We start from the raw sequence: 25,060 nt of genomic DNA on the forward strand, positions 1-25,060 counted from the left end.
CATATTGTAATTGTATATTAGCTGATGTCGGGATTAAAGGCAAAAATACTGAATTTTGAATATATAGCCCTGCCATGTGCCAGACTTTGAAGGTACAACAGGTAAAATTTCTCAGATTTAAGAGTTCCTTGACAAAAGTATTTTGTTTTGTTAGATTTGGGATCTGATAAGAAAGTATTTCCACTCTTCCTTTATTATTGCACTATATGAAAATCATCAAAAAAAGAGAAGCATTTTGGACTTGAAAATATTAATTACTAGTGTACTGGTACATTGCCTAGGGTACTTTTAATAAGACTCATAGTAAGGAATATAAAGCTTTTCTTATTAACCATTCACCCTTCCTGACCATAAATATTCCGAAATATTATGTGTATAGAAAGAGTCTCTCATTCTTCTACTTAAGGTCAGTTTTTAGCCTCATTTTTAATCACTGAGAAATTCTTTTAAAAACAAGTGGATGCTGTGTTGATAGTGTTCCTATTTTGTCCCAACTCTGACTCAAAGAAGAAGACTGTAGCTACCCACTGTGTATTGGACGTAAGTTAATTTTTTTTTTTGTCTTTATAGAGAAGTGTGATCTGATAGGCACATGCTTCCTAACATAGCAGGAACCTACCAGATGATGAGTAGAGCACATATTTTCCACTACCCCTCTCATCTGTTAAAAGAAAATCTCTCCACAGACAATTTACTAACCTAGTAGGCTTTTATTCAGTGATTCATCAATCAGGCAGCATTCAATCTGCAGATGGAAAGAAGCTATAGAAGGAGCTATAGAAAATGAAAGATTTTTATAAACCAAAGTGAGCAGGAGCAAGGGAGGAAATTATGCCGAGCATTTACTGACTGGTTAAAGCAGGGTGACTGAGAGTGAGGAGCAAAGGGAGGCCTGAGAGCCCGGCCAGGGAACGTGTGCTGAGCAGGCAGGTGCTGGTGGGTTGATCTAAGCCTTCCTTCTCTGGGAGAGTCCAGTGTGGAAACAGTTAAGTTTTGGGTCGCTGACATGGGACTTCAGCGTGAGCAACTCCGTCTTGGGCCCAGCCTGGCTACTTTAACACATCAAAACTTACATTGAAAGACAAAGTATACAAAATAAAATCATACTGCACCTGGAAATACTAGACCAGATAAGTTGAGGAATGCCTCGAAGTTGACGACAGATGGAATCAAACTGATAGATAACTAAGAGGGACATATGTATACCTGTGGCTGATTCATGTTGATATATGGCAAAGGCCAACACAGTATTGTAAAGCAATTATCCGCCAAAAAAGAGAGAATTTTTTAAAAATAATTTTTTAAAAGCTATTGCCATGATAAGCCTATTTTATTCCAACGAAATTCCAGAGAAATTACAAACTGAAATTCAATAAAGGGAAAAAGCCTGGGGCTTGTGGTCAGGGATAAGTACTGAATGTCTAAGAGGCAGACAGTTGGAACCAGTCCTGCCTCCTATACATCCTGAGAGATTATCAGTGAGAGTGTTTGTCCCGAGGATAAAGCCCTGAGAAATACTTCGTAAACGAAGTGAGACATTTATTGAGTACTTCTGCCATGACTGTGTCTTGACTGTAGATTTGGGGTTGGGCAACTTTTTCTGTGCAGGGTGGAATAGTAAATATTTTAGTCTTTATGGCTTTTTAATCTTTTTCACACCCATTTCTCTCTGCTCTTGTAGTGGGAACGAGGACATAGACAATTTTTAAATGAATGGACAAGACTCAGTTCCAGTCAAACATTATTTATAAAAATAGGTGGTGGGCCATATTTGGCTCATTACCTGTAGTTCACCAGTTGTGGTTTTAGAGAAAGAAGCAGAACAGATCCTGAAGTAACTCAGGATCCCCACAATGACAGATGGAGGTAACAGAAAAATGTTACCCGTGTAGCCCTTGAGTCCAGTCTGACCCATTAACTTAAGAGTTGCTTCTTTGAACAGCTCAAACACTGACAAAGATTTGCAGTTCAGAGGAGGAAGCAAACACAACAAAGAGGTAGAGGAAAGAAGCATTCCCCTATAAGAAAGATTCTTAGAAGACAGGACAGCACTACATGTGATTTTATACTAATATATAAGTTGAAAATTAAATGGATGATTTTCTATGAACACTGTTTCTTAGATTGATTCAAAGTGAGGTAGAAAGCTTGAGTAGACCAGTAACCACAGAAATAATGGAAATGGTAATCAAGTTAAAATTTAAAAATATATGTGTGTGTGTGTGTATATATATATATATATCTTTTAAATAGGGTACTGTTCCAATGGTTGTCAGACATTTTAAAAACAGATTAATACCGTTATATCAACTGTTCTGGAATATTGAAAAACATGCAAAGGTTTTTTTACTCATTTTATAAAGCTCTAATAAACTTGGGACAGAAAGTTGGCAATGATGAAGTACAAGAGAAAGTTCTGTTGGCCAGTCTCACGAATTAGCACATCTCCTTTTTGGTCTGGGTTTTCCATTTAGCACTGTAGGGAGACAGTCCTTGTGGGTCTCACATTTTATGCATCTTGTGAGCAGAGGGATTAACTGCCTTCATTCTAGACTATCTTGACAAACATGCTTGTATAGCAGACGTTACTGTATGGAATGGTTACAGGATTTGTTTCCAGCAGAAGTCCTTGGTCACGACATGAATGGACTGACTACTCATTTTATTAATGGTATATTTTGTGAGTAGAATGTTTTAATTCTGATGTAGTTTAGTGTATCAAGTTTTTACTTTATGATCAATTATCTTTATGTCACATACAAAAAGTTCTTGCCTTTCTTAATGTCATAAAGATATTTTCCTGTTTTCCTTCTAGGTGCTTTATAGTTCTGGTTTTTCATTTAGATCTGTGATCCATACATCTCTTCTTTTTCCTTTGAATTAACTTTGTGCCTTGGTAAAAAGTCAAATGATTATATATATGGGGACTTATTTCCAGATTCTTCTGTTCCATGGATCTATTTGTCTCTCTATACCACATCTACAGTGTTAATTACTGTAGCCTGGAAATTGTGTTTGTGTACTCTCCAATTGTATTATTTTTTTGTCAAAATTATTTAGGCTTTTCTAAGTTCTTTTCATTTCTTTCTCTCTTTTTGGTGCCTCTGTGTGGCTGTGGGATTTTAGTTTCCTTTGTGTGTGCTCAGTTACTCAGTCCTGTCCGACTCTTTGTGACCCCTTGGCCTGGGATTAAACCCACATCCTTGGCAGTCAAAGTGCAGGGTCCTAACCGATGAACCATCGGGACACTGGATCACCAGGGAATTTCCCATTTTTTTTCATTTCCAAATAAATTTTACTATCATATTGTTTGTTTTAAAAAGCTTCATTAGTCTTTTAGTCTAATTAAATTTTAACTGGGATGACATTGAATATAAAAATATTGGAAGGATGAATATCTCAGCAATGATGATTTTTAAAATCCAGGAACATGTTATGTCTCTTGATGTGGATCTTTAATATTTCTGAACAATGTTTTCTGAACAATGCTGTGCTGAGTCACTTCAGTTGTGTCTGACTCTAAACATGCTAATTAATTTTAAAATTTTATTTTCTAATATTTGTAGCTGGTATATAGAAATATATTGACATTTGAACATTTATCTTGTGTCTTGAGACTTTTCCAAATTTGTTTACTAGTTTTAGCATGATTTTCTTTTTAATATAGTTTCATAGGCTTTCTATGTGTATGAATATACCATCTATAAATAATGGAAGTTTTACTTCTGCTCTTCCATTCTTTTTTGCCCTTTATTTCCTTTTCTTGAGTTACTGAATTAAGCTAGGACTTTGAGTACAGTGTTGAATAGAAGTAATGAGGACAGACAATCCTGGCCTCTCCCCAGTCTTAGTGAAGAACAGTGTTTTAAGTATAATAGTAGTTCTATATTTTTGTAGCCAGTCTTTCTCAAATAGAGTAAAATACCTCCCATTACATACCAAGACTTTTATCTTGAAGAGATACTGAAGTTTTTCAAATCTTCTAAGATGCTCTCTTGCGGTTTATCTCTTTTGTTCTGTTACTATGGTGAGCTTTTGAGTGCAAAGCCAGCTCCAGTTTTTTACGATGTATTACCACTTATCGATGTGTATGTATTTTTTGCTGGATTCTATTTGCTAATATTTTGTCCAGGAATTCTGCATTTATGTTCATAAGGGACATTTATCTGTAATTTTCTATTATAATATCTTTGCCAGTTTGGGGATCAGGATTATGTTCCTTAAAAGGAATTGAAAAGTATTGTATTCTCATGTATCATTTTGTGACAGACAGTGTATGATAGAAATCTCTGGTGATGCTCTCTGGGCCTGGCATTTGCTTTGTGAAACATCTTTCACTTATACCTTGATTTCTTTCATATACATGCTGTTGTGTAGCTTTTTTGTTTGTTTGTTTTTCTTGTGTCGGCTTTGGGAGCTTGTGTTTTTCAAGGTATTGACCCGTTTTTAATCTCAGTCCAGGTCTGGCAGATTACAGCCGTCTGACCACGTCTGGCCTGGTGTGTAGATGCTTGGCTGCTTTCACCTGGACTGGTCTTGTAAGTGGTGTTGAGGCGGTAGAGCCCATGTAGCCCTCAAAGGCTGAAACCTTTTCTGTCTGGCCCTTTGCTGAAGAAAGTTCATCCACCCAGAGCTAAGTTTTCAGACTTACTGATGTGAGTAGGTCGTCCCTTACCAACATCATCCTTAGCACATCTGGAGGGTCTGGCTTTGCGCCCCTCTTTCATTCCTGGCTGGTAATTTGTGTTTTCTCTCCTTTGTTTGTAATCAGACTTTCTATATGTTTATCGGTCTTATTTAAGTTTTCAAAAAAACTAATCTCTTTTGATTTTCTCTATTGTTTGTTTTGTATTTCACTGATTTCTGTTTTATCTTGATGACTTCCTTTCATCTACTTACTTTGAGTGTAATTTGCTCCTCTTTTTCAAGTATCTTAAGGTGGGAGTTTATTGATTTTTACACCTTTTTCTTTTACTATAAAGCATCTGAAAGGAAACTGAAAACTTGATGAAGGTTATCTATCAGAAACTTAGAGAAAATCATGCTTAATGGTGAAGCATTAGCATCATTGTCGTTAATGTCAGGAACAGGGTAATTATGCTCACTGTCTCCGGCATTCACTGCTCAGTATTGTGCTGGTTTTTGTGATATGATTGAAGGAGAAGTAAGAAACAAATAGTGCGAAGGAGGGTGATGAACGGGGGGTTCCACAGACTTGATAGTGTCAGGAAGTGTGGGACCTGGTTTCTCTGGCAATTTTCTTTGTTCTCAGTAAATGAAAATCCATTTTTTCTGATATTGCTAAAGTTAAAACATTGGTGGGTTTCAGGATTAGAGATCCTTATAGCTATTGTTAAGAGACACAGAGAGTATCACTTCTGTGTTTGTCCGGCTGGAAGTTTTGAGGGTTCTGGTAGTTGGCTTCCAAAGTACTATCGTTGTTACCTTATAATGTTCACTTCAACTTGCTGAGCTGAGGATTTATAAGCTCCAGATTTTAATGTTTCTGCAGAAGGGCTCTTCCAGCTTCTTTGCCGCTATGACTTGGGTGTGCCTAAATTGAAAAGTCTTCAGTTCCCTTGATGCTGGTAAAATTGCAGTGTTTCTGCTGCTACAAGGAAAGTGTTCCTCCTGTGTTGCCTTATGTATTTGTTGTTGTTAAGCCTCTCAGTCGTGTCCAACTCTTTGCGACCCCATGGACTGCAGCACGCCAGGTTTCCCTGTCTTTTCACCATCTCCTGGAGTTTTCGCAAACTCATGTCCATTGAGTCGATGATGCCACCAGGGAAGTCTCGCATAACATTGACAAGCTGTATTTTTAATCACCTGTCACTTGGCTGAACTTTTGTAAAAAAAAAAAAAAAAAAAAAGGAGGGATCAATAATAGATCACAGAAAGGCTCAGACAAGACAGTGCTTGTGAAAGGACTTGAAATTATAAATTTTCTTAAGAGACATAAACTATTATTTCTGTTGTTATAATCAACTCTTTTTAACCAAATTCTGGTACTGGTGTAAGATTTGGGACTCTACAGACCGGGTATCTTGGCCAAGATGGGAAAATATCCAATGCTGAAGTACCACTTTTCTAACAATCATGTGATAAATTTTGCTGAGAAAGATACATGTGTGTAGACTCTTACTCTTCCTTCACTCGTTTACTCAGCAAACATGCATTGAGCACCTCCTTTTCACCACCTATTCCCCAGTGGCCCTGGGGACAAAGCTCTCAACTAGACAGGCACAGACCTTGCCCTTGTGGAACCTAGAGGCGGGGTATGATGAACACTGAATGTGGCAGGCATGAACTAATAATCACCTCTGTTTTTGTTACCATGTAACTACATTTTTTGGATGTAGAATATGAAAAGTAGATTAATGGTATAAGACTGGATGTCTCAAGGACATGTTTTTATTCCTTTGAACCAACTATTCATTGTGTTTGATTTTAAGTCTCTCCAGAATGCTTTTTGCATAACCACTGCTTTTCCAACTTGAAAGTGGTGGGTGGATTGGTCTTGTGGAGGCTGGTACAAGGAGTCTTTGCGATGTGATCAATAAGAACTCAGACTCTGAAGTCAGACTGTCTGGATTTGAATTTCTCCCTCTGCCCCGTTTGGCAGTTGTGGTTAATATGCCCATGAGTCAGCTGTCTTTTACCTGCAAAATGAAAATAATAAGAGTGTTGCGAAGATTAAATGAGATAATACAGACAATAGCCCTCCTTAGTGCCTGGTGCATCGTGCACTGATTTACTGTGAATTGTGCGTGCTGTGGTTATTGTTTTCCTGCCTGCCTTCTCTATGCATGCTGTACCTATAGAACCTTCTGCCCTTTAGCTGCTCAGCAGTCTCAGGGCAGTCTGCACTATTTGGTGCTTTCTGGAATGTGGTGATAGTACTAAAGGGAATCTGTTTTTGATAGTAAAGGTTTGAGAGCTTCTAGTGATGTGATATATTCACTTGCAACCAATTCCTTTAGGATCTAATAGTTTGTCATTGACTGTCCTTTGCAGAGCTGTAAAGGAAAGGGGATGGTATTGTGTTGTAATATGCTACCCTGGAATAAGGCAGATTTTTGTTGCTGTTGTTAATAAGCCTTGAGTAAGACCAGAATGTTTTTATGCAAATAAGCATGCTAACAAAATGACCACCTAAGAGAGTATCCATCAAACCTTTCTGACCATGATTAACATTAAGAAGTAGTTTATATCAGATCTGATTTACACACATCTGTATACACTCCAGCGTGAAACTGAAATAACTTTCATAAAGCAATTCATGTTCTTACTACTATAATGCAGCATCCTTATTTCTTTATATTCCATGTGATTCCATTCCAATTCTTTCCATTCTAGGAAGAGAGACCAGTAGTTTGAAATATATTGATCTCAGAAATTGTTGGACCAGACAACTCTTATTTAGGCAAAAATAGGGATATGAATGTGGCTTCCATGATGACTCAGATGGTAAGAAGTCTGCCTGCAGTGCAGGAGACCCGGGTTCAATCCCTGGGTGGGGAAGATCCCCTGGGGAAGAAAATGGCACCCACTGCAGTGTTCTTGCCTGGGAAATCCCATGGACAGAGGAGCCTGGTGGCCTGCAGTCCATGGGGTCACAAAGAATCAGACATGACTGAGTGACTAAACCACCGCCACCAGGGATATGAAAGTGAAAAGTGAAAGTCGCTCAGTCATGTCCAACTGTGTGGGACCCCGTGGACTATGCAGTCCATGGAATTCTCCAGGCCAGAATACTGGAGTGGTAGCTGTTCCTTTCTCCAAGGGATCTTCCCAACCCGGGAATCCAAACCAGGTCTCCCACATCGCAGGCAGATCCTTTACTAGCTGAGCCACCAGGGAAGCCAAGAATTCTGGAGTGGGCAGCCTATTCCTTCTCCAGCGGATCTTCCCAACCCAGAAATCAAACCAGAGTCTCCTACATTGCAGGCAGATTCTTTACCAGCTGAGCTACCAGGGAAGCACCAGGGATATGAAAAAGATTTAAGTGCAGCAGTCTTCAGCCATACATTAGAAAGCTTTTCTCAGTAATCATCCTATATTCCATGCAAAAACACACAAAACAGAAAACCAGCCAATCAAAAAAAGCACTTCATATTTAATTCTTACTATACTTTGACAGAAGCTAGCTCAATGTGACCTTTTAAAATTTTATAGTCATTTCTATTCCACCAAAGTTACAGACTAGATCATGGTTATGTGGATAGGTCACTGCAACCAGGAAACTTTGCTTCTTTGTCTGGCTTTGTCATTACCTGCAGGTTGACCTGTCTTCTTGGAGTCTTAGCTCAGGAGGTAGGGGGCAGGGGGCAGTAATAATATTTATTCTGTATTAGTTAATTAATTAAATCCCTTCCTCCCACTCCACTCCTACCCCAATAGTTGTTTGAGGGCCAGCTGGGACAATGTATTTGAAATAGTTTACAAAACTAAAGGGCTTTTTACAATTATAAAGACTGTTGGGCTATAAAATTCTATATTTGTAATTCTTACCTCTTTAAAAAAAATTCCTTCTAGATTTCTCAGTTGAATACACTGATTGCACTTCTGCTGGGAGAACTTCTACCTGGAGACAGGCAGAAGATCATGACAATTTGTACCATAGATGTCCATGCCAGAGATGTGGTGGCAAAACTTATTTCTCAGAAGGCAAGTTGTGGAGATTTCATGTATTTTTTGCTCTTTACTAAAAGTGGTGTTTTTGTCAAAAATATTTCTGAGAAAGCAATTTTTTTTAAAGTTGGTATTTTTGATTAGTCCAAAGAAATTGGTTGTACTTACTTTGGATACATTTCATATGGGTTAGCAAATATATTATCCTTAAAAGAGTTACCCCAAGTGATATCCCCATGGATTTGGCGACGTAAGCCTCCTCTAATTCAGATCATCCAAAAATTAAGCCAGGATGTGGGAACCACAAGAAGTCATGTGTTCATTTCCGTGTTTTGTGGCTTCTTTACACATAGGCATCTTGGCCCCTTGGCCTGTGGTAACCACCTCGGTGGCTTATCCCGCCAATAGCAGTAAGATTGTGGGCACCTCAATCATCTCTGTGTGCTTTTGATTATTTTCTTTTTGAAGAAAGAGAAATGTTGGCCACCCCTTGTCTTTTCCATTCCAAGCTAAATTACTTTTTTTTTTTTTTAAAGAAATTACTTTCCATTCCTTTCAATGCATTGTTTACCTTCTTTCCTTATCTCTTTAAAAGGTTCATGTATCTCTTTGATGCCCCCAGGGTTTAATGTGGAAGGAGAATTACTCATCCTTTTTTCAAAATATACTCCTCCTTAAAATGTCAGAAATACGATCGTCTAGTGAACAAAACTGACATACCATGCCCATAAAACTACTTTTTCCAAATCTCTCTTTTTTTTTTTAAGGGTGGTAATTACCTTCATGGTTTGAGGGTATGCTTATATTGTGACATATTTTCTGTTGTTTTTCTAGTTCCTTCTCAATTTATTAAAATCAAAATGAATTTGAATTCTCTCCATAAAGTGCAGGCAAATGCTTCCTCGTGTGCAAACATAAGAAGAAACACTTCTTGGTCCAGGTTCAGGACACCTACTGAATAATGTTGTTTAAATCCTAATCTAAAACTTATCCTTGCAAAATACTCTTACCATGTGTTCTCATTTTGATGATGAGCCATTGATAACTACTCTTTGAATATGACCTTGCATATTTTATCATTTTTTTATCAGTGATGGTTTGCTTGCAGCAGGAGAAGTTTTAGTTTAAAATACGTTCTTTATTTTGTACTTAAAGAGATAAAGACTTTGTCTAATTCCTGCTCCTTTGGTATGCATAAGTATGCAATGATGAGACTCAGGAAGATATCAGACAATGAGCAGATATTAATTTTGGTAACTTCAGGTGATTCCTAGGAAATCCTTGGGTCACATTGGATCTTGAAAGAGATTGGAATTATTTTTCAAACTGGGAAAGAATGAATAGAATTGAGTAAAATAAGAAATAAAGGCAATGAAAAAATACTGTTGTTTGGCCTAATGAAAAATGGAGTGGAAATCTCTAATAAAAGCAAAACAATCTTAGAATGGGCTTGGTTAAAAGTATAGTTTGTTTATACCTCTGACATGCTGAAATAATGGATTATGTGCTTTTTCCATCTGATTTCACTGATATGAATATAAAGTCACAAAAGTGATCCAATCCCCTAGGGTGATTCAGTAAAGGGGAAGAAGCATTGCATCAAGAAACTGATGTCGTTTTACAGTATAGCCTTCTTAAAATGAAGACTTTTATTACACACATATTTCTGATTAAGTATTCAACCATTTACGTGCAATTGCAATTTGCAGTAGCATGCAAGAGATTTCCCTTTTGTGAGATTTTTTAGGAGTAAAATGTGACTCAGTAGAGTTAATTGATAGGTTACATTTGTGGCCTTAAACCTCTAAGTGTTTGTATGTAGTGATCGCATGATGTTTTCAGGTCGTCACCCCCCAGGCTTTTGCTTGGCTCTCTCAGCTCCGTCACCGGTGGGAAGACACCCAGAAACACTGTCTTGTAAATATCTGTGATGCCCAGTTCCAGTACTTCTATGAATATTTAGGAAACAGCCCTCGACTTGTGATCACACCTCTAACTGACAGGTAACAATGATAAGCTGGAGTCGGATGGGAAAAGCCAAGTCAAAAGAAGTCCCCTAGCATGGGTAAAGGCATCTCAAAATAATTATTTTCAGATGGCTGAAAAATAAAGGCTTGCAGGAAAATGGGGAACAAATAGGGAAACTCTATGAAAGCAGTATGGAAATGCATTAATTGAGTGACACAGTGTATGTTGGTGTTAGAGACAAGGAAGAGAACCAGATTAGAAAAGCATAATGACAGGTGCTATGTGGTAGAAACATCATGAAATCATGGGCCATTAATATGGCTCAAGGCAGCGTCTTTGATCTCAGAGCCTATTCATTCTGGTTATTTATGGCTGACACCCTGATATCAGGATTTCTAACCATTTCTCCCACTGCATCCTTTTGCTGAAAGTGTTAAAAGAAGAATTGCCTATGATAAATTCATTTCTGAATTTGCATATAGTGAAGGAAGAAAAGAGGGAGAACAGGAATGGTTCAGCAGATACAGGACTTCTGAAGCACCGTGCTGAGGACGCTCCCAGGATCAAGCAGGAAGGATTCCTGCTCTTACAAGGCACACTCTCTAGGGGAGTGTGGCTTGTGAGTGCCTGCGAACAGAAAGGAATGGTAAACACATTAACAGGGCTGAGTTAGGGGGTAATACTTTTGGAGTCGTGTTGTTCACTCGCTAAGTTGTGTCTAACTCCTTGTGACCCCGTGGACTGCAGCATGCCAGGCCTCCCTGTCCCTCACCATCTCCCAGAGTTCACCCAAGTTCATGTCCATTGAATCAGTGATGCCATCCAACCATCCCATCCTCTGTTGTTCTTTTCTCCTTTTGCCCTCAATCCTTCCCAGCATCAGGGTCTCTTCAGATGAGTCGGCTGTTCATATGCCATGACAAAAATAATACAGGCTGATATGTTAGAAAGTGTCTTGAAGGGAGAGCCTGCTATAGATTATGAGAGGACAGGGGAGCCAAGACTCAAATGTTAACAGGGAACCAGCAAGACAAACATCCTGGGCCAGACAGTTACAGATAAAGACAAGTACACAGTTTCTAAGATGGAAAGGAGCTTGGCTGCTTCAAGGGATAGATACAGAGCCCAGTGTGGCTCAAGAGTGTCAAAGGAGCAAGGGGTTCTTAAAAGTTCCTTGCCACTTGACTCCAAGGTAATAGAGACACACAGTCAGAATGTTGGAGAGATAAGGATATGTCACACTGACCTGAAATTCTTTGTTAGTATTCCAACCTCTGCTGAACTATTGATGGGAGAAAGCATATTTAGTCTTTGGCATTAATGAAAGAGAAATCAGACCTCGAGATCATACTAATGTTCCCAATTACCCAGTTATCACCATGCCACATAAGCTACCTGGGAATGAAAGTGCAAACAGCTTCAGGTCTGTCTATCAGGTTGGGGTGGTAATGGTGGCCCTGGGAGATTGGTGGAATTCCCTTATTAGCTTTGGGATTTTTCTTAAACGTATTAATCTACTTGTGACTGTGTCATTGATAAATCATAAGGCTTCTGTAATTGTTTCTCTAATTCAGTTCTCTTTAACTTGCCTCTAAAGTCAGTGTTCACTATCTAGTTAATTTATGTACTGCTTTCAGTGTGAGAAATTAAAATTTGTAGCCTGACAAAATCACTTGTATCATCAAAACTGCAAATGCCTAGAATAAGCTGTATCCGTGCCATTGTAAATAGAGAAGGATACAGGATACAGGACAAAAGGGAAGAGGCGTTTTAAAGTCTGTCAATAGTGAGGACCAGTAGCATATTAACTTTCCAATTTGAAAATCACTATGAGGTTTATTTGGAAGTAAAAAGGAAGATTAATATTCCTTTTATAGAGTGAATAGGGCTTATAAGATGTTCACATTATGTACATTTCTCTCCCATTTCATTCCCGGGATTATTTATTAATAGTTTACATTAACACAATGATACCTTGCAAATACTCCCATTATGTCCTGTTTGGTGTTGACCTTCCCTTGGTGCGGTAGGCCGGAAGAATATCGTCTCCTTCTCCCCTGTGTGGGCGGGTTTAGAGACCCAGGTCACCCAGTTTGTAACTGAGAGACTTGGGCTGGGACACAGGTGGACTGTTTCCTGGGGTGCAGGCTAAGCTGCTGTTACAGAAAGACCCGGAATACAAGGGCTTCAATAGCATGGAAGCTGGGGTCTCAGTTGGGTGACATTCCCGAGGAGGGTGGTTCAACAGTATTGGCTTCCTGGTGGCCAACATGCTACACGTGGCTTGAACACTTGTTTCATTTCGTGGAAAAGGGGAAAAACATCTCAAAGGAGGCATCCTAGGGTGTGCATGCTCATTTCGGTGCATATCACACTGGTTGGAGCTTGGTCACCTGGCTGCTTCTGGCTGGCAGGCAGGGAGAAAATGTAGTCTGTAGCATATAGGTGGTCATAGGTCCAGTGGAACTTGGTACCACAGGAAAAGAGTGCTAGGGCATAGTCTGCACTAGAAAAAGTGCTCTAATTCCTAGGCCAGGGATCTTTCAACTCCATATTCATTGTAAGATGCCCTGAAATGTGATGGCTGTAAAATATAGGAACTCTTGCAATTTCCATAAGTAATTACTTCAGTTTGCATAGTACTTTGAATTTTTTAAAGCATTCATCTTTGGCTTTCTTAGCCATCCATTGCTTTCACCAGTTGGCCACCTCATTGAGTTGGCTTTCTTAATATAACCCTATAATAAACCTCATTTTATGGAGGAAAAAACTGAGGCAGGTTGATGTCATAAATGCAATTTAAGGTTAACATTTGATGAATGGCGGAGCAGACACTGGTCCTGGGTACCCCCACTAGACCCACTGTCTATACTAAAACAAAGATAATTCATGAATCTGCAGAAACCCCATGTTAGGTCCTGGCCAGGTATTAGTGTTCCTTCTTTTACAAGTGTTAAATTCTGTCTTAGCATATTTTTCCTTAGGCTAAGGACTCTGAATCTTTCCTGCAAAAATAAGTATTATCATAGTCTAAACACACGTAACAACACATTTGAAATGAATTCCTGAATATGTTTTAATGTGATAAATTGTCTTTGTCATATTTGCTTTGTGCAGTGAAATAGGTACATATTATCTGCATACTTTGTATTTATATATATTTGTACATCTCATCTCTTAATGTATTTATTAAAATGAAGTGTTTAATTCTTCATCATCCAAGATTCCTATTTTTCTTTTATAAACAATATTTTGAAATGTTGTCTGCCATATTAATAGTATGTTTGCCTAGAAATATCAGAAATTCAAGAGCATTACAAATTAAGTGTCATTTGTATTCAGATACACAGCTCTTTGGAAATGAGATAAAGCAATGTCTTTTTCTCTATTATTTTTAAACAGCCAACCTGAAATTAAATTTGATAAAATATTATTGACTCTTACCATGAACAAAATCAGAGGTATTATCAACATTTTGTATTACAGCTACATTCTGGACCATAGCTTCTTAAACTTAAAAAAATATTGCATTGTCCTTCACTTTTTCTAGGAATCTCATATAAAATTGTAATACTTGTGTTTTCTTTTGCTTAAAGGTGTTACATTACTTTAACTCAGTCCCTTCATCTCACCATGAGTGGGGCTCCAGCTGGCCCGGCTGGTACAGGGAAAACAGAAACCACCAAAGATCTTGGCCGCGCCCTTGGCATGATGGTTTATGTATTTAACTGTTCGGAGCAAATGGACTACAAAGTAAGTTATAAAATGATACAGCCTCGTAGTAGTATTCCTCATCTGGAATGATTCAAACTAATACCTTAAAACTCTTTTCTGTTAATAAATTCTTAATGCCTCACTCCATCATTTAGTCCATAGGAAATATCTATAAGGGGTTGGTGCAGACAGGAGCCTGGGGCTGCTTTGACGAGTTCAATCGAATCTCCGTGGAAGTTCTGTCAGTGGTGTCCGTGCAAGTGAAAACGATACACGATGCCCTCAGAAACAGGAAGCAGAGGTGAGCGGCATGTGGCTTCTTCCTGTTGGTCCAAGTAGAAAGAGCTCCATGCAGCAATGGAGGAAACCTCACCTCCACAGTCTCTGACTGCTTCTCCCTGTCCCATGAGATGGATAGAATGAGAGTGACTGATTAATTGTGAAGAATTATTTTGAATAACCCCCCATGTCTTTGCAGTGGTGTTTGAGCATTGAATACAAGAAAGGTGTATCACATTACTTTAATTACTTAAAGAATAAACACTTTCTGCAACACTGAATCCCATTATCAATTCTCAGTCCTGATCTTACTTGACCTTGTGGCAGCATTTGACACCATCTTTCCCTTCTACATGATACACTTTCTTCACATAGGTTCCAAGATCCCACATCCTCCCAGTTTTCCCTCATCCTCAGGGCTGCTCATTTGCTGATTTCTTCTTGACTATAAAATGAGGGGAAGCCTAGTATCCAACTCATAGATTATCGTGAGAATTAAATGCAGAGCATTTGGGCAAGTGCCTGACACACAGCACCGTGTCAGTGTTATTGTTCAGTTGCTAAGTCATGTCCAACTATTTGTGACCCCATGGACTGCAACACGCCAGCCTTCCCTGTCCTTCACTATCTCCCAGAGTTTGCTCAAACTCATGTCCATCAAGTTGGTGGTGCCATCCAGTCATCTCATCCTCTATCGCCCCCTTCTCTGCCTACCTTCAGTCTTTCTTTGCATCAGGTGGCCAAAGTATTGGAGCTTCAGCATCAGTCCTTCCAATCATTATTCAGGGTTGATTTTCCTTTAGGATTGACATTCCTTTAGGATGTCACAATCTTTGGGTCTCTTCTTTTTTCTATCTCTATTCATTCCTTGATCATTTCATATTGTCTCATGGCGTCCAATGCCATGTCGATGGTGCTGGCTACTGGCTGCCCAGATCTCCTTTCTCTGATATCTAGACTTACATAGACAATGTCAGTGATTGTCTTGGGGCATCTTAGGACTCAATTTGAAGTCTCATTGGCCTGTCATATTTAATAGATCCAAAGTCAAAATCTTGGTCCTTGCACTAACACCTGCATTATTAGTCATCTTGTCCCAGTAGAATACACCCTCACATTCTTCCAGTTATTTGGGTCAAATAGATCTAGAACCTACTCACTTCATAACTTGATGCCACACTCTGAGAGACAGAACATGAGTGGTACTTAGGGTTTGATGGATTCGTTTGGGAAATCAGTATTGCAGTACCCAATTGTGGTTTTCTTCGTACCATTTTTTGTATAAATTGCCATCTCATGTATCTGGCCTACCCTTTGATGCCCATTTTTAGGGCATTTTGCTCAGCTAGCTTTTATCCGTAAAAATGTCAGTCTCCCATCAGGGAAGGATCATCCAGTCCCTTGAAACTGTGAAGCAACTACAGAAGTTTCCAGTTATTTTAGATACATCTGAATATTTCTACCTTCTAGGAAAATTCTCAGTCCTCCTGCCACATGGCTCTGGGAAAACAGTTTCCTGTGACCAGGTGTCTACTGCCTTACATGCCCCTGATCTAATGATATGCTACAGAAGTGAGGTTATTCCCCTGTGATTTCCAGACATTAGATTTAGCGTTTAGTCAAAATCTCCTTATTCAATGTAACCCAGATGCCTTTGAGGCCACCCTTTCTTACAGAGAGTGAGATAACTGACCAATGTAAGGACTTGTGAGAATTCCCAACCAGGGTCTCCTCCATCTCTATGTGCATATATGTGAGCTGGTCATCCTCATGCTGGCCCATGTACAGACTGCTAGGTTCCTTCATGATTTCCTGAGTTTTATGACATTCTCTTTCTGTTTGAGGATTTGAGAGATGAGACCATGCCTAGCCACAAAGCCTTCCAGCATCTTGCTGTCTCCCCCGACCCCGAGGTCCCTGCCGTCGACTCGTGGCCGTCCCTGCTGTGAGTGATGGCAGAGTGCTCAGCCACCCCCCTGTCCTGCTTCCATAGCTGCCTGCCCGTCTGCCTTCCCCAGCCCAGCCCTCTGGGAATGAAGATTTCTCCATTTGTACCTTGACTATATACAGTCCACCTCCTCGTCATTGTCTAGCATCTAAGACACAGTCCTAAAATTGGCATTCTCTTATCCCTCTTGTATTTGATGATGGAGGCCCAGGTCCTTCACCACTTCAGCCCTGCAGTTTCTCAGCAAGAGAAAGCCTTATATGTGTTTCGTTTGCTGCTATTGTTTTTCAGTCGCCCAGTCATGTCTGACTGGTTCCAACCCCATGGACTGCAGTACGGCAGACCTCCCTGTCCCTCACCATCTCCCGAAGTTTGCCCAAGTTCATGTCCACTGCACTGGTGATGCCATCCAGCCATCTCATCCTCTGTGGCCCTCTTCCCCTTCTGCCCTCAATCTTTCCCAGCATCAGGAACTTTTCCAGTGAGTCAGCTGCTCGCATCAGGTGACCAAAATACTGGAGCTTCAGCATCAGTCCTTCCAATAAGTATTCAGGGTTGATTTCCCTTTAGATTGACTGGTTGGATCTCCTTGCTGTCCAAGGGACTTTGAGAAGTCTTCTCAAGCACCACAGTTCAAGGGCATCAAGTTTTGGTGTTCTGCCTTCTTTGTGGTCCAGCTTTTCACAGCCGTACGTGACCACCGGGAAGACCATAGCCTTGACTAAACAGACTGTTGGTCCGTTTCAGTAATGTCTCTGCTTTTCAACATGCTGTCTAGGTTTATCATAGCTTTTCTGCCAAGAGGCAGTCGTTCTGATTTCATGGCTGCAGTCACCATCCTCAGTGATTTTAGAGCCCAGGAAGAGGAAATCTGTCACTACTTCACCTTTTCCCCTTATATTTGCCATGAAGTAATGGGGCCAGATGCCATTAGCTTAGTTTTTTTTTTTAATATTTAGTTTTAAGCCAGCTCTTTCACTCTCCTGCTTCAACCTCATGAAGAGGCTCTTTAGTTCCTCTTCACTTTCTGCCATCAGAGTGGTATCATCCACATATCTGAGGTTGTTGCGGTTTCTGTTCATGATGTTCTCACAGCACGTATACTGGAGTGGTTTGCCATTCCCTCCTCCAGTGGAACTCTCCACTATGACCTGTCCTTCTTGGGTGGCTCTACATGGCATGGCTCATAGCTTCACTGAGCTACACAAGCCCCTTTGCCACAAGACAGTGCTCCATGAAGGGGGTGTTTCTTTTACCCCCATGGGAAAGTTTTTCCCATCAGCTTGTCCTTCCATTTGGTTCCTACAGGCCTTTATGCTCCATCTCCCTGGCCTTCAACAGCCCAATGGTCCTGTTAAAGCTTTCTGAACATAGCCGTAGTCGTAACTAACATCTGTTGAGTATTTACCACGCTCCAGGCACTGTACAGTCTCCCCTAGTGGCTCAGTGGTCAAGAATCCGCCTGCCAATGCAGGAGACATGGGTTTGATCCCTGCATCGGGAGGATCCCCTGGAGGAGGAAATGCCAACCTACTCCAGCATCGTTGCCTGAGAAGTCCCATGGACAGAGGAGCCTGGCAGGCTACAGTCCATGAAGTCGCCAAGAGTTGGACATGACTGAGCGGATAAGCAGGCACACACATAAATGCAGACACTGTACTCTTCACCATTTATATACATAATCTCTTTTAATCATCATATAATCCAATAATACTATTTTTATCTTCCCCGCCTTTTGTATTGGATGCGGGAATGGAATATGCCTAAAGTGTTATATCTGGTCTCTGAATGCTTCCAGTCTGGCCCCAAGCACCACAGTATTCAGAAGTATCTGACTCTGTGTGACCCCATGCACTGAGGCCCTCCACACCTCACTGTCCATGGGATTCTCCAGGCAAGAATACTTGAGTGAGTTGCCATGTCCTCTCCTCCAGGGGATCTTCCCAACCCAGGGATCGAACCCACAATCTCTTATGTCTCTTGCATTGGCAGGCGGGTTCTTTACCACTAGCGCCACCTAGGAATCCCACCTCTCAATGGTGGTCAGTAGATATTTGTTGAATAAGTGGGAGGGAAGGAGAGATGGAGGGTGAGCACACAGACAAGGTAACGAATGAACAAAAAGTCCCTTCCTTCTCTGAGCTGGACATTCTCCATCTGTACCACATCACATTCAAGAAGTTGCAGCCCATGTTGAAGTCAAAGATGGCATCACCTTTCATTAACTGATAAAACAGTCAAGTCCTCATTTTTATATTCTTGCACACTGTGGCCATGCTAAAATACAAAGGAATACTTGCCATACTTGTAATTCCTTTGGGGGAAGGGAGTGTATTTTTAATAAACATGCTTCAAGATATTCAAAATATGTATGCTTATGAATTTTAAAGAAAATTACACAGCATAAACAGCTTCCTAATAATAATTTGCATTTTGCAGTGGTTTGCATTTGTCAATGTGCATTGATATTCAATGAACACATTTAATTCCATCAGCATTCTTCTTCTGGTAGATTTGTATTTCTTGGCGAAGCTATCATACTGAAGCCATCAGTCGGAATATTTATCACTATGAACCCAGGATATGCTGGTCGAACTGAATTACCAGAAAATCTCAAAGCTCTTTTCAGGCAAGTGTTATGCTTTGTGGTTTAGCATCTGGAGCGCTCATGCCACCTAACGTTGCTGGTTTGCACTGTTAAATGATTTGTTTTTACTCGAGAATTTCTATGGAAAACCCCTTATTGTTTCTTTGGGATCCCTTTATAGAGAGAACTTTCACCATGATAAATTAACTCTTGTGAAATGTGAAATCAGACCTCAAAATTGTTACATAAAAGTTACATGGTACATTGAACATTTAATACTAGCTCTTATTATATTCATAATAAAACAATTTTATTATAAACATAATTTTCACAAAGTACAGACTATTTGGAAAATATGAAACTGAATAAAGAAAAAATTACAATTTTATCACCTAGAAATATGATTGTTGTATTTTTTCTAGTCTCATAATTCCTGTTTTATGGGTTTAAGTTATTAGATTAGGCATGATTTTCATTTAATTCTCATTTAATGTGTTGACATAAGTAGTTTGTCATATTACTGAAAATTCTTTAGAAATACCATTTCTTTGTAGCTCCAAAATGGCCTCTCCCTTGCCTCATCCATAATCTTCTTAACCATTCCCTATTGTCTGACATGGAGGGCTTGTGTTTTTCTTTTCAGTTCTTTATGACCACAAAATAGCAGACTGTAAACATCCCTTCACATGAAGCTTATTACCCAGAATAGATTTCTTCATGTAGAATTACTTGGTGAATGGCTAAAGTCTTTACTGACAACCTGCTTTCCAAACATACTCTGCCAGTTTATACACTTATGGCAATCTGTCAGAGAACTTGTGCTGTTGCATCTGAACCCATTCTGTTTAACTCATGTTTTAAATCAACTTTGTTTCCTGCAATAAAATGCACCCACCTAAGTATCCAGTTGGTGGAAACACGACCACTACGGTCAAGATGTGGAATGTTTCCGACACCCCTGGACGTTCTCCTGTGCCTCTTTGAAGTTAATCCCCCATATCACTGATGTCCTTTCAGTGACTCAAGGTTAAATTTGTCTTTCCTAGAGTTAATGTAAATGAAACCATGCTATGTGTACCCATTTGTATTGCCTTCTTTCCTTGAAGATTATGACTTGGAGATTTATCAGAGTTATCCAGTGCTTCGGTAGTTTGTTCTTTTTTGTTCCTAATGAGTATTCTATTGGAGAGGCATACTTCAGTTTGTTTATCTAGTCTCTGGTTGATGTATGTCTCCAGTTTGGGACGATTATGAATACAGCTGCTATGGACATTCATGTACAGTCTTTGTGTGAATACATGTTTATTTGGGGTAGATATCTATGAATGGAATTGGTAAGTCAAATGGCAAATGTATGTTTGAGTTTATTAAAAGCTGCAAATCTATTTTCTAAGATGGCTGTACCATTTTATACCCTCACCATCAATATAGAACAATTGTTCTACATTCTTGTTAAAACTTGATATTATCAGTCTTTTTAGTTTTAACCAACCTAGTAAATAGGAGATGGTATATCATTGTGGGTTTAACTTGCATTTCCATGATGGCTAATAATGTTGAGCATCTTTCCATGTGACTTACTGGCCATTCCCATACCCTCTTTTGTGAAGTGCTGTATTCTGCATACATTTTCTTTGTTGAATACATTGCAAGTATTTTCCCCTCAATTTATGACTTGCTTTTTCATTTTCTTAATGGTGTCCATCAAAAATAGAAGTTTTAAATTCAATGAAATATAGTTTTCAACTTGTTTCATGGTTTTTAGAAATATCCTAGTTAAGACCATTTGACTCACGACAGGTTGCAAACTTTTTCCACTATGTTTCTTTTAGAAATTAAAAAAAAAGTAGTTTTCATATGACTCCCTTCTTTTTTGTTAATATGTCAAACTATATTCATTGATTGTTCAGATGCTACACAGTTCTTCAGTGTTACATCCCTGAGATAAACTACACCTGGTCAGGAGTTATTATTTTATCTGTGTTGTTGGATTCAATTTATCACTATTTTGTTGAGGATTTTAAAATCAGTGCCATGAGGGATGATGGTCTGTAGCATCCTTTCTTGTCATATCTTCATCTGGTTTTGGACCCAGGTAATGCTGACCCCATGAATGACTTGACATATGTTCCCTTCTCTGTTTTCTTCAGAGTTTTGTAGGGTTGGTATTATTTATCCCCTATTTGATAGAATTAATCAGTGAAGCCTTACATATACTTGGGCTTAGATTTTTCTTTGTTGGAATCATTTTAGTGATCAATTCAGTTTCTTTAAAAGATTTAGATTTTTTTTCTTGAATTAGTTGTGATTTGCATCATGTAAGGGATTTCTCCATGTTATCAAACTGTTGAGTTTATTGGCATTAATTTGTTCCTAATATTCTCTTATTATCTCTGGTGATGTCCTGAAATCCGTGTCTGATAAGGGTAATTTGTATCTTATTTCCATTTGTTTCCTTGATGAGCTGGAGGCTTATCAGTTTTATTTTTTAAAAGTTCTTCCATGTTTGTCAGATGTGTCTTTGTTCACAGTCTACCTTCAGAATAATATACTACTTCACATAGAATGGAAGAACCTCTGTAGTTTTTAGTGTGATTTCTTTAGACTCTATCAAGCTTAAAATTTGCTTGTCCATCCATCTAGATGTTTAAGCATATTTCATTTGTATTTTCTTTTAATTTTTAGAGTATGACTTTTTAAATGTACTTCATCTATTAAGGTCTTATTTTGGTAGGTAACATGAAATGAGTATTTAAACAGAATTCTTTTCCCTATTATTGAGTTATTCTAATACCCTTTAGTGAATGTCTTTGTTTTCTCATATAATAGCTTTCTCTCCAGCAATTTTATAATGCAGTTTATTGCAATAGCAATCTTATAATGTCTCTTTTTCCTTGAAAAAAAATTCTAGAAAATAACTGTCCTGGAAATCAATGTAATAATTGCAGAATATTTCCATTTGAAAATTGTAGATCTCTCCAGTTTTTTTGCATCTGTATTCCAGTTCATCTTGTACAGGTTTTCATTTGGGTCTTAAAATTTGGAAATTATTTTGTGAAGTCTTCATAAATTTGGCTTAAATAAGTGCAGCATCATTTGTGTATGGGACAAGTATTGATCTCAGCAAAGTGTGAAGGACGATTGGGTGATGCCTGTGGTATTCATGAGTGGAGGCAGCATGCCTGAGCCTTACGTATCATGGCTCCACTGCTTACCAGCCGTGTGCTTGTACTGCTCAGAACCCTGGTTTGCACCTCAGTAAAGTACAGACAAGAACAGTTGAGAGAATTGAGAAAGTGCAGAAAAGCTGTAGCATCCCTTATGGTATGCAAAATACTCTTTGAGTATTAGTTGGCAATATTTGTGGAAGTACCAGCTAAGCAAATTTGCTAGCCTTTTCTGTCCTGTATTTACTTAGATACTGTGGGGGAAATTGTGGGGCTACTTTAGGTAGAAGTAGTCGATAACATAGATCCAGAGAGACTCGGGAATTTTTAGGATGAAAAATTAGACATGCACACAATAGACCATAATTTTATAAAAACAGATGGGTAAATATTACTGGGATACATGCTATAAAATACATGCTTTAAAAAGTCTCAAGATTCAGGCTTATTTACCTATTTACTCTAGCTCCTTCTTGGCACTGAACTTCAGTTGAGTAGAATTTTTTCAAATGTTGCTTTTAATGGCAGTTGTCTTGTGAGGACTTTTTGAAAGTCCCCCACCCCCAAAAAAGGGAATTTGAAAGTTATTTTTCAGTAAGTTTTCATCTTAAAAATCTGGTCAAGCTGGCCACAAGCAGTGTTGGGAATGACTGGTATGAGCTTAAAAGAGCTGATGATTAACTTGTCATGAATTTTGTGGGGTGGTGGTTCAGTACAGATACTAATAAAAAGCTAAATTATATAAACTTTTGACTAAATAACATCTATGAAAGACAAAGGTGATAAACATCCAAATTCATGATTTCCTAGTTAGTTTCCTCTATTTTAATAACACTTATGCTGTTAGGTTACTTGTGTCTGTTGTGCGTGTATGGTGGTGTGCAACCTCATTGCGTGTTAGCTCCACGTTCAGTGATACTGTGTTGGTAGATGAAATCAGCCATGGTGGACATACTGATTCTTTGAAAGTCAGAAAGTGCTATTTTTTGGAGAGTCAGTTGTTGACTGTTTACCAGCACAGCACTGGCTACAGATAAAGGCTGACCTCTAGCACAAAACATCACTTACCTTTTTGCAGTGACAACTTAAAATGGAAGTTTCCTGAACGTGCCCACAGATTTCCCTTCAACTCGTACATGTGTGCTTCTGACATTTTCAGATTTTCCGCCTTTGTCTATGTATCCAGTAGCTCCTGGGCATTTTTTAGTTGAAGTGAAGGGTCTTGTTACCTGAGATTGACAGAGGTAATTGTGACCTGCTTGGGAATGACTAGAATGTGGGTATGCATTAATCACTTGGTTTCAGCAATTTGTACTTATTTCCTTATCACATTTTAAAACAAAATTTCGTATTTACTTTGTAGACCCTGTGCCATGGTGGCCCCAGACATCGAGCTAATCTGTGAAATCCTGTTAGTTGCTGAGGGTTTTGTGAACGCGCGCTCATTAGCCCGCAAATTTATCACGTTGTATACACTCTGCCGGGAGCTCCTATCCAAGCAGGTGAGGGCCTGTTGTTACTTTTTCCTGCTTGTTAAACCCCATGAAAACAGCTTCCGAAGTACGGATACTGGGCAATTTATCACTCATATTACAGTTAGACACTCAGGAATAGTTTTATATTTTCCCTTAAATTTTGAAAATCTATGCTTTACAAGTTCTTCATTTTTAAGAAATTAAACACATGAGACAAATTTGAAGGTTTTGTATGTACCTAATACAGTTTTATCAATGGGCTATGTGATTATTTTTAAATGTTATCAGTGCTATAATTAGATACGTGTTTTATGATGCCTCTCTTTCCTGGGAATGTTATTTTCCAGGGAAAGAGTGTGGGAGTGTTCATAAGACCCAAGGAAAGCTGATTTTCTGAAGAACCCTCAAGAAATGTTAAAGAGTTTCTCATTTTGTTGGTAGTTCTTTCTTTGAAGGTAGAGTTGGCTTTTTTGTGTTTATTTTTGCTCTGCAATTCCCTAGCCTCTGAAATGGGCCAAATTAATGTATACTTTATTCTCCAGTCAGTAGCTTCTTTCTATTTAATTGAATCTGCTGATGGGTCCAAAAAAAAAAAATGGCATCTATATCAACATCACCATTTTTAAATTTAGCTTTGTGGTCACCTTTGACTTCAGTCTTTGGGTGACCTTTTGTTAATTCCTAGTGATATTATTTTGCGGTTTTTCCCGGATGTAAGTATTAAAATATCACAGTTACAACCATACACTTACTTATACTGCCATATACACTCATTTCAAATTACCCATTGTTGGGATGAAATTTAAAGTCTGAGAGGCAAATGCGTGTGGAAAATGTTGATGACAGTGTTATATGAAATGTAGTATACCAAACTGTAGATGTGATCTATAACTTGAGTGTATTTTATATGTTATATTGTGTGTTTTATGTATAAAGTGACTGGAAAATACATTGTGACTTTTAACATTTGTTTCTGGGTAATAAGATTGTATTTTAGAATTTTTCCTTATTGTTTGTGATGACATTTTTTTTTTCAATGAAACCATTTTAATTTTATAATGGAAAAAACATCAGAAGAAATCAGTGTTACTGGATCCAGGATACCTGTAGTCACAACCATACTGTATTCCCAGTACCATACTTAAACATTTAGTGAGCATTTACTGTATTCAAGTAATAAACTCATTGCTGCTGATGATGAAGGGGGTAAAACACAGAACAAATGAAACACTCAGATTTCTGTCTTAAAAAGATCTATTTAGGAGATTTAGTATACACGACATAAAAATTA

At 38.7% G+C, this 25,060-nt stretch overlaps 1 protein-coding gene across 1 annotated transcript in view; it reads left to right on the plus strand.

Moving 5' to 3' along the window:
- The window catches only part of DNAH11 (dynein axonemal heavy chain 11), a 350,658-nt gene that overhangs the window by 110,813 nt on the left and 214,785 nt on the right, over positions 1-25,060 (plus strand). Inside the window, exons 31-36 of the mRNA XM_043872240.1 lie at positions 8,536-8,667; positions 10,474-10,634; positions 14,196-14,352; positions 14,469-14,614; positions 19,053-19,169; positions 23,658-23,796. Coding sequence (XP_043728175.1) covers positions 8,536-8,667; positions 10,474-10,634; positions 14,196-14,352; positions 14,469-14,614; positions 19,053-19,169; positions 23,658-23,796 — 852 coding nt within the window. The remainder of the gene's footprint in view (positions 1-8,535; positions 8,668-10,473; positions 10,635-14,195; positions 14,353-14,468; positions 14,615-19,052; positions 19,170-23,657; positions 23,797-25,060) is intronic.

This window comes from Cervus elaphus, chromosome 18, assembly GCF_910594005.1.
Source record: "Cervus elaphus chromosome 18, mCerEla1.1, whole genome shotgun sequence".
NCBI lineage: Eukaryota > Metazoa > Chordata > Mammalia > Artiodactyla > Cervidae > Cervus > Cervus elaphus.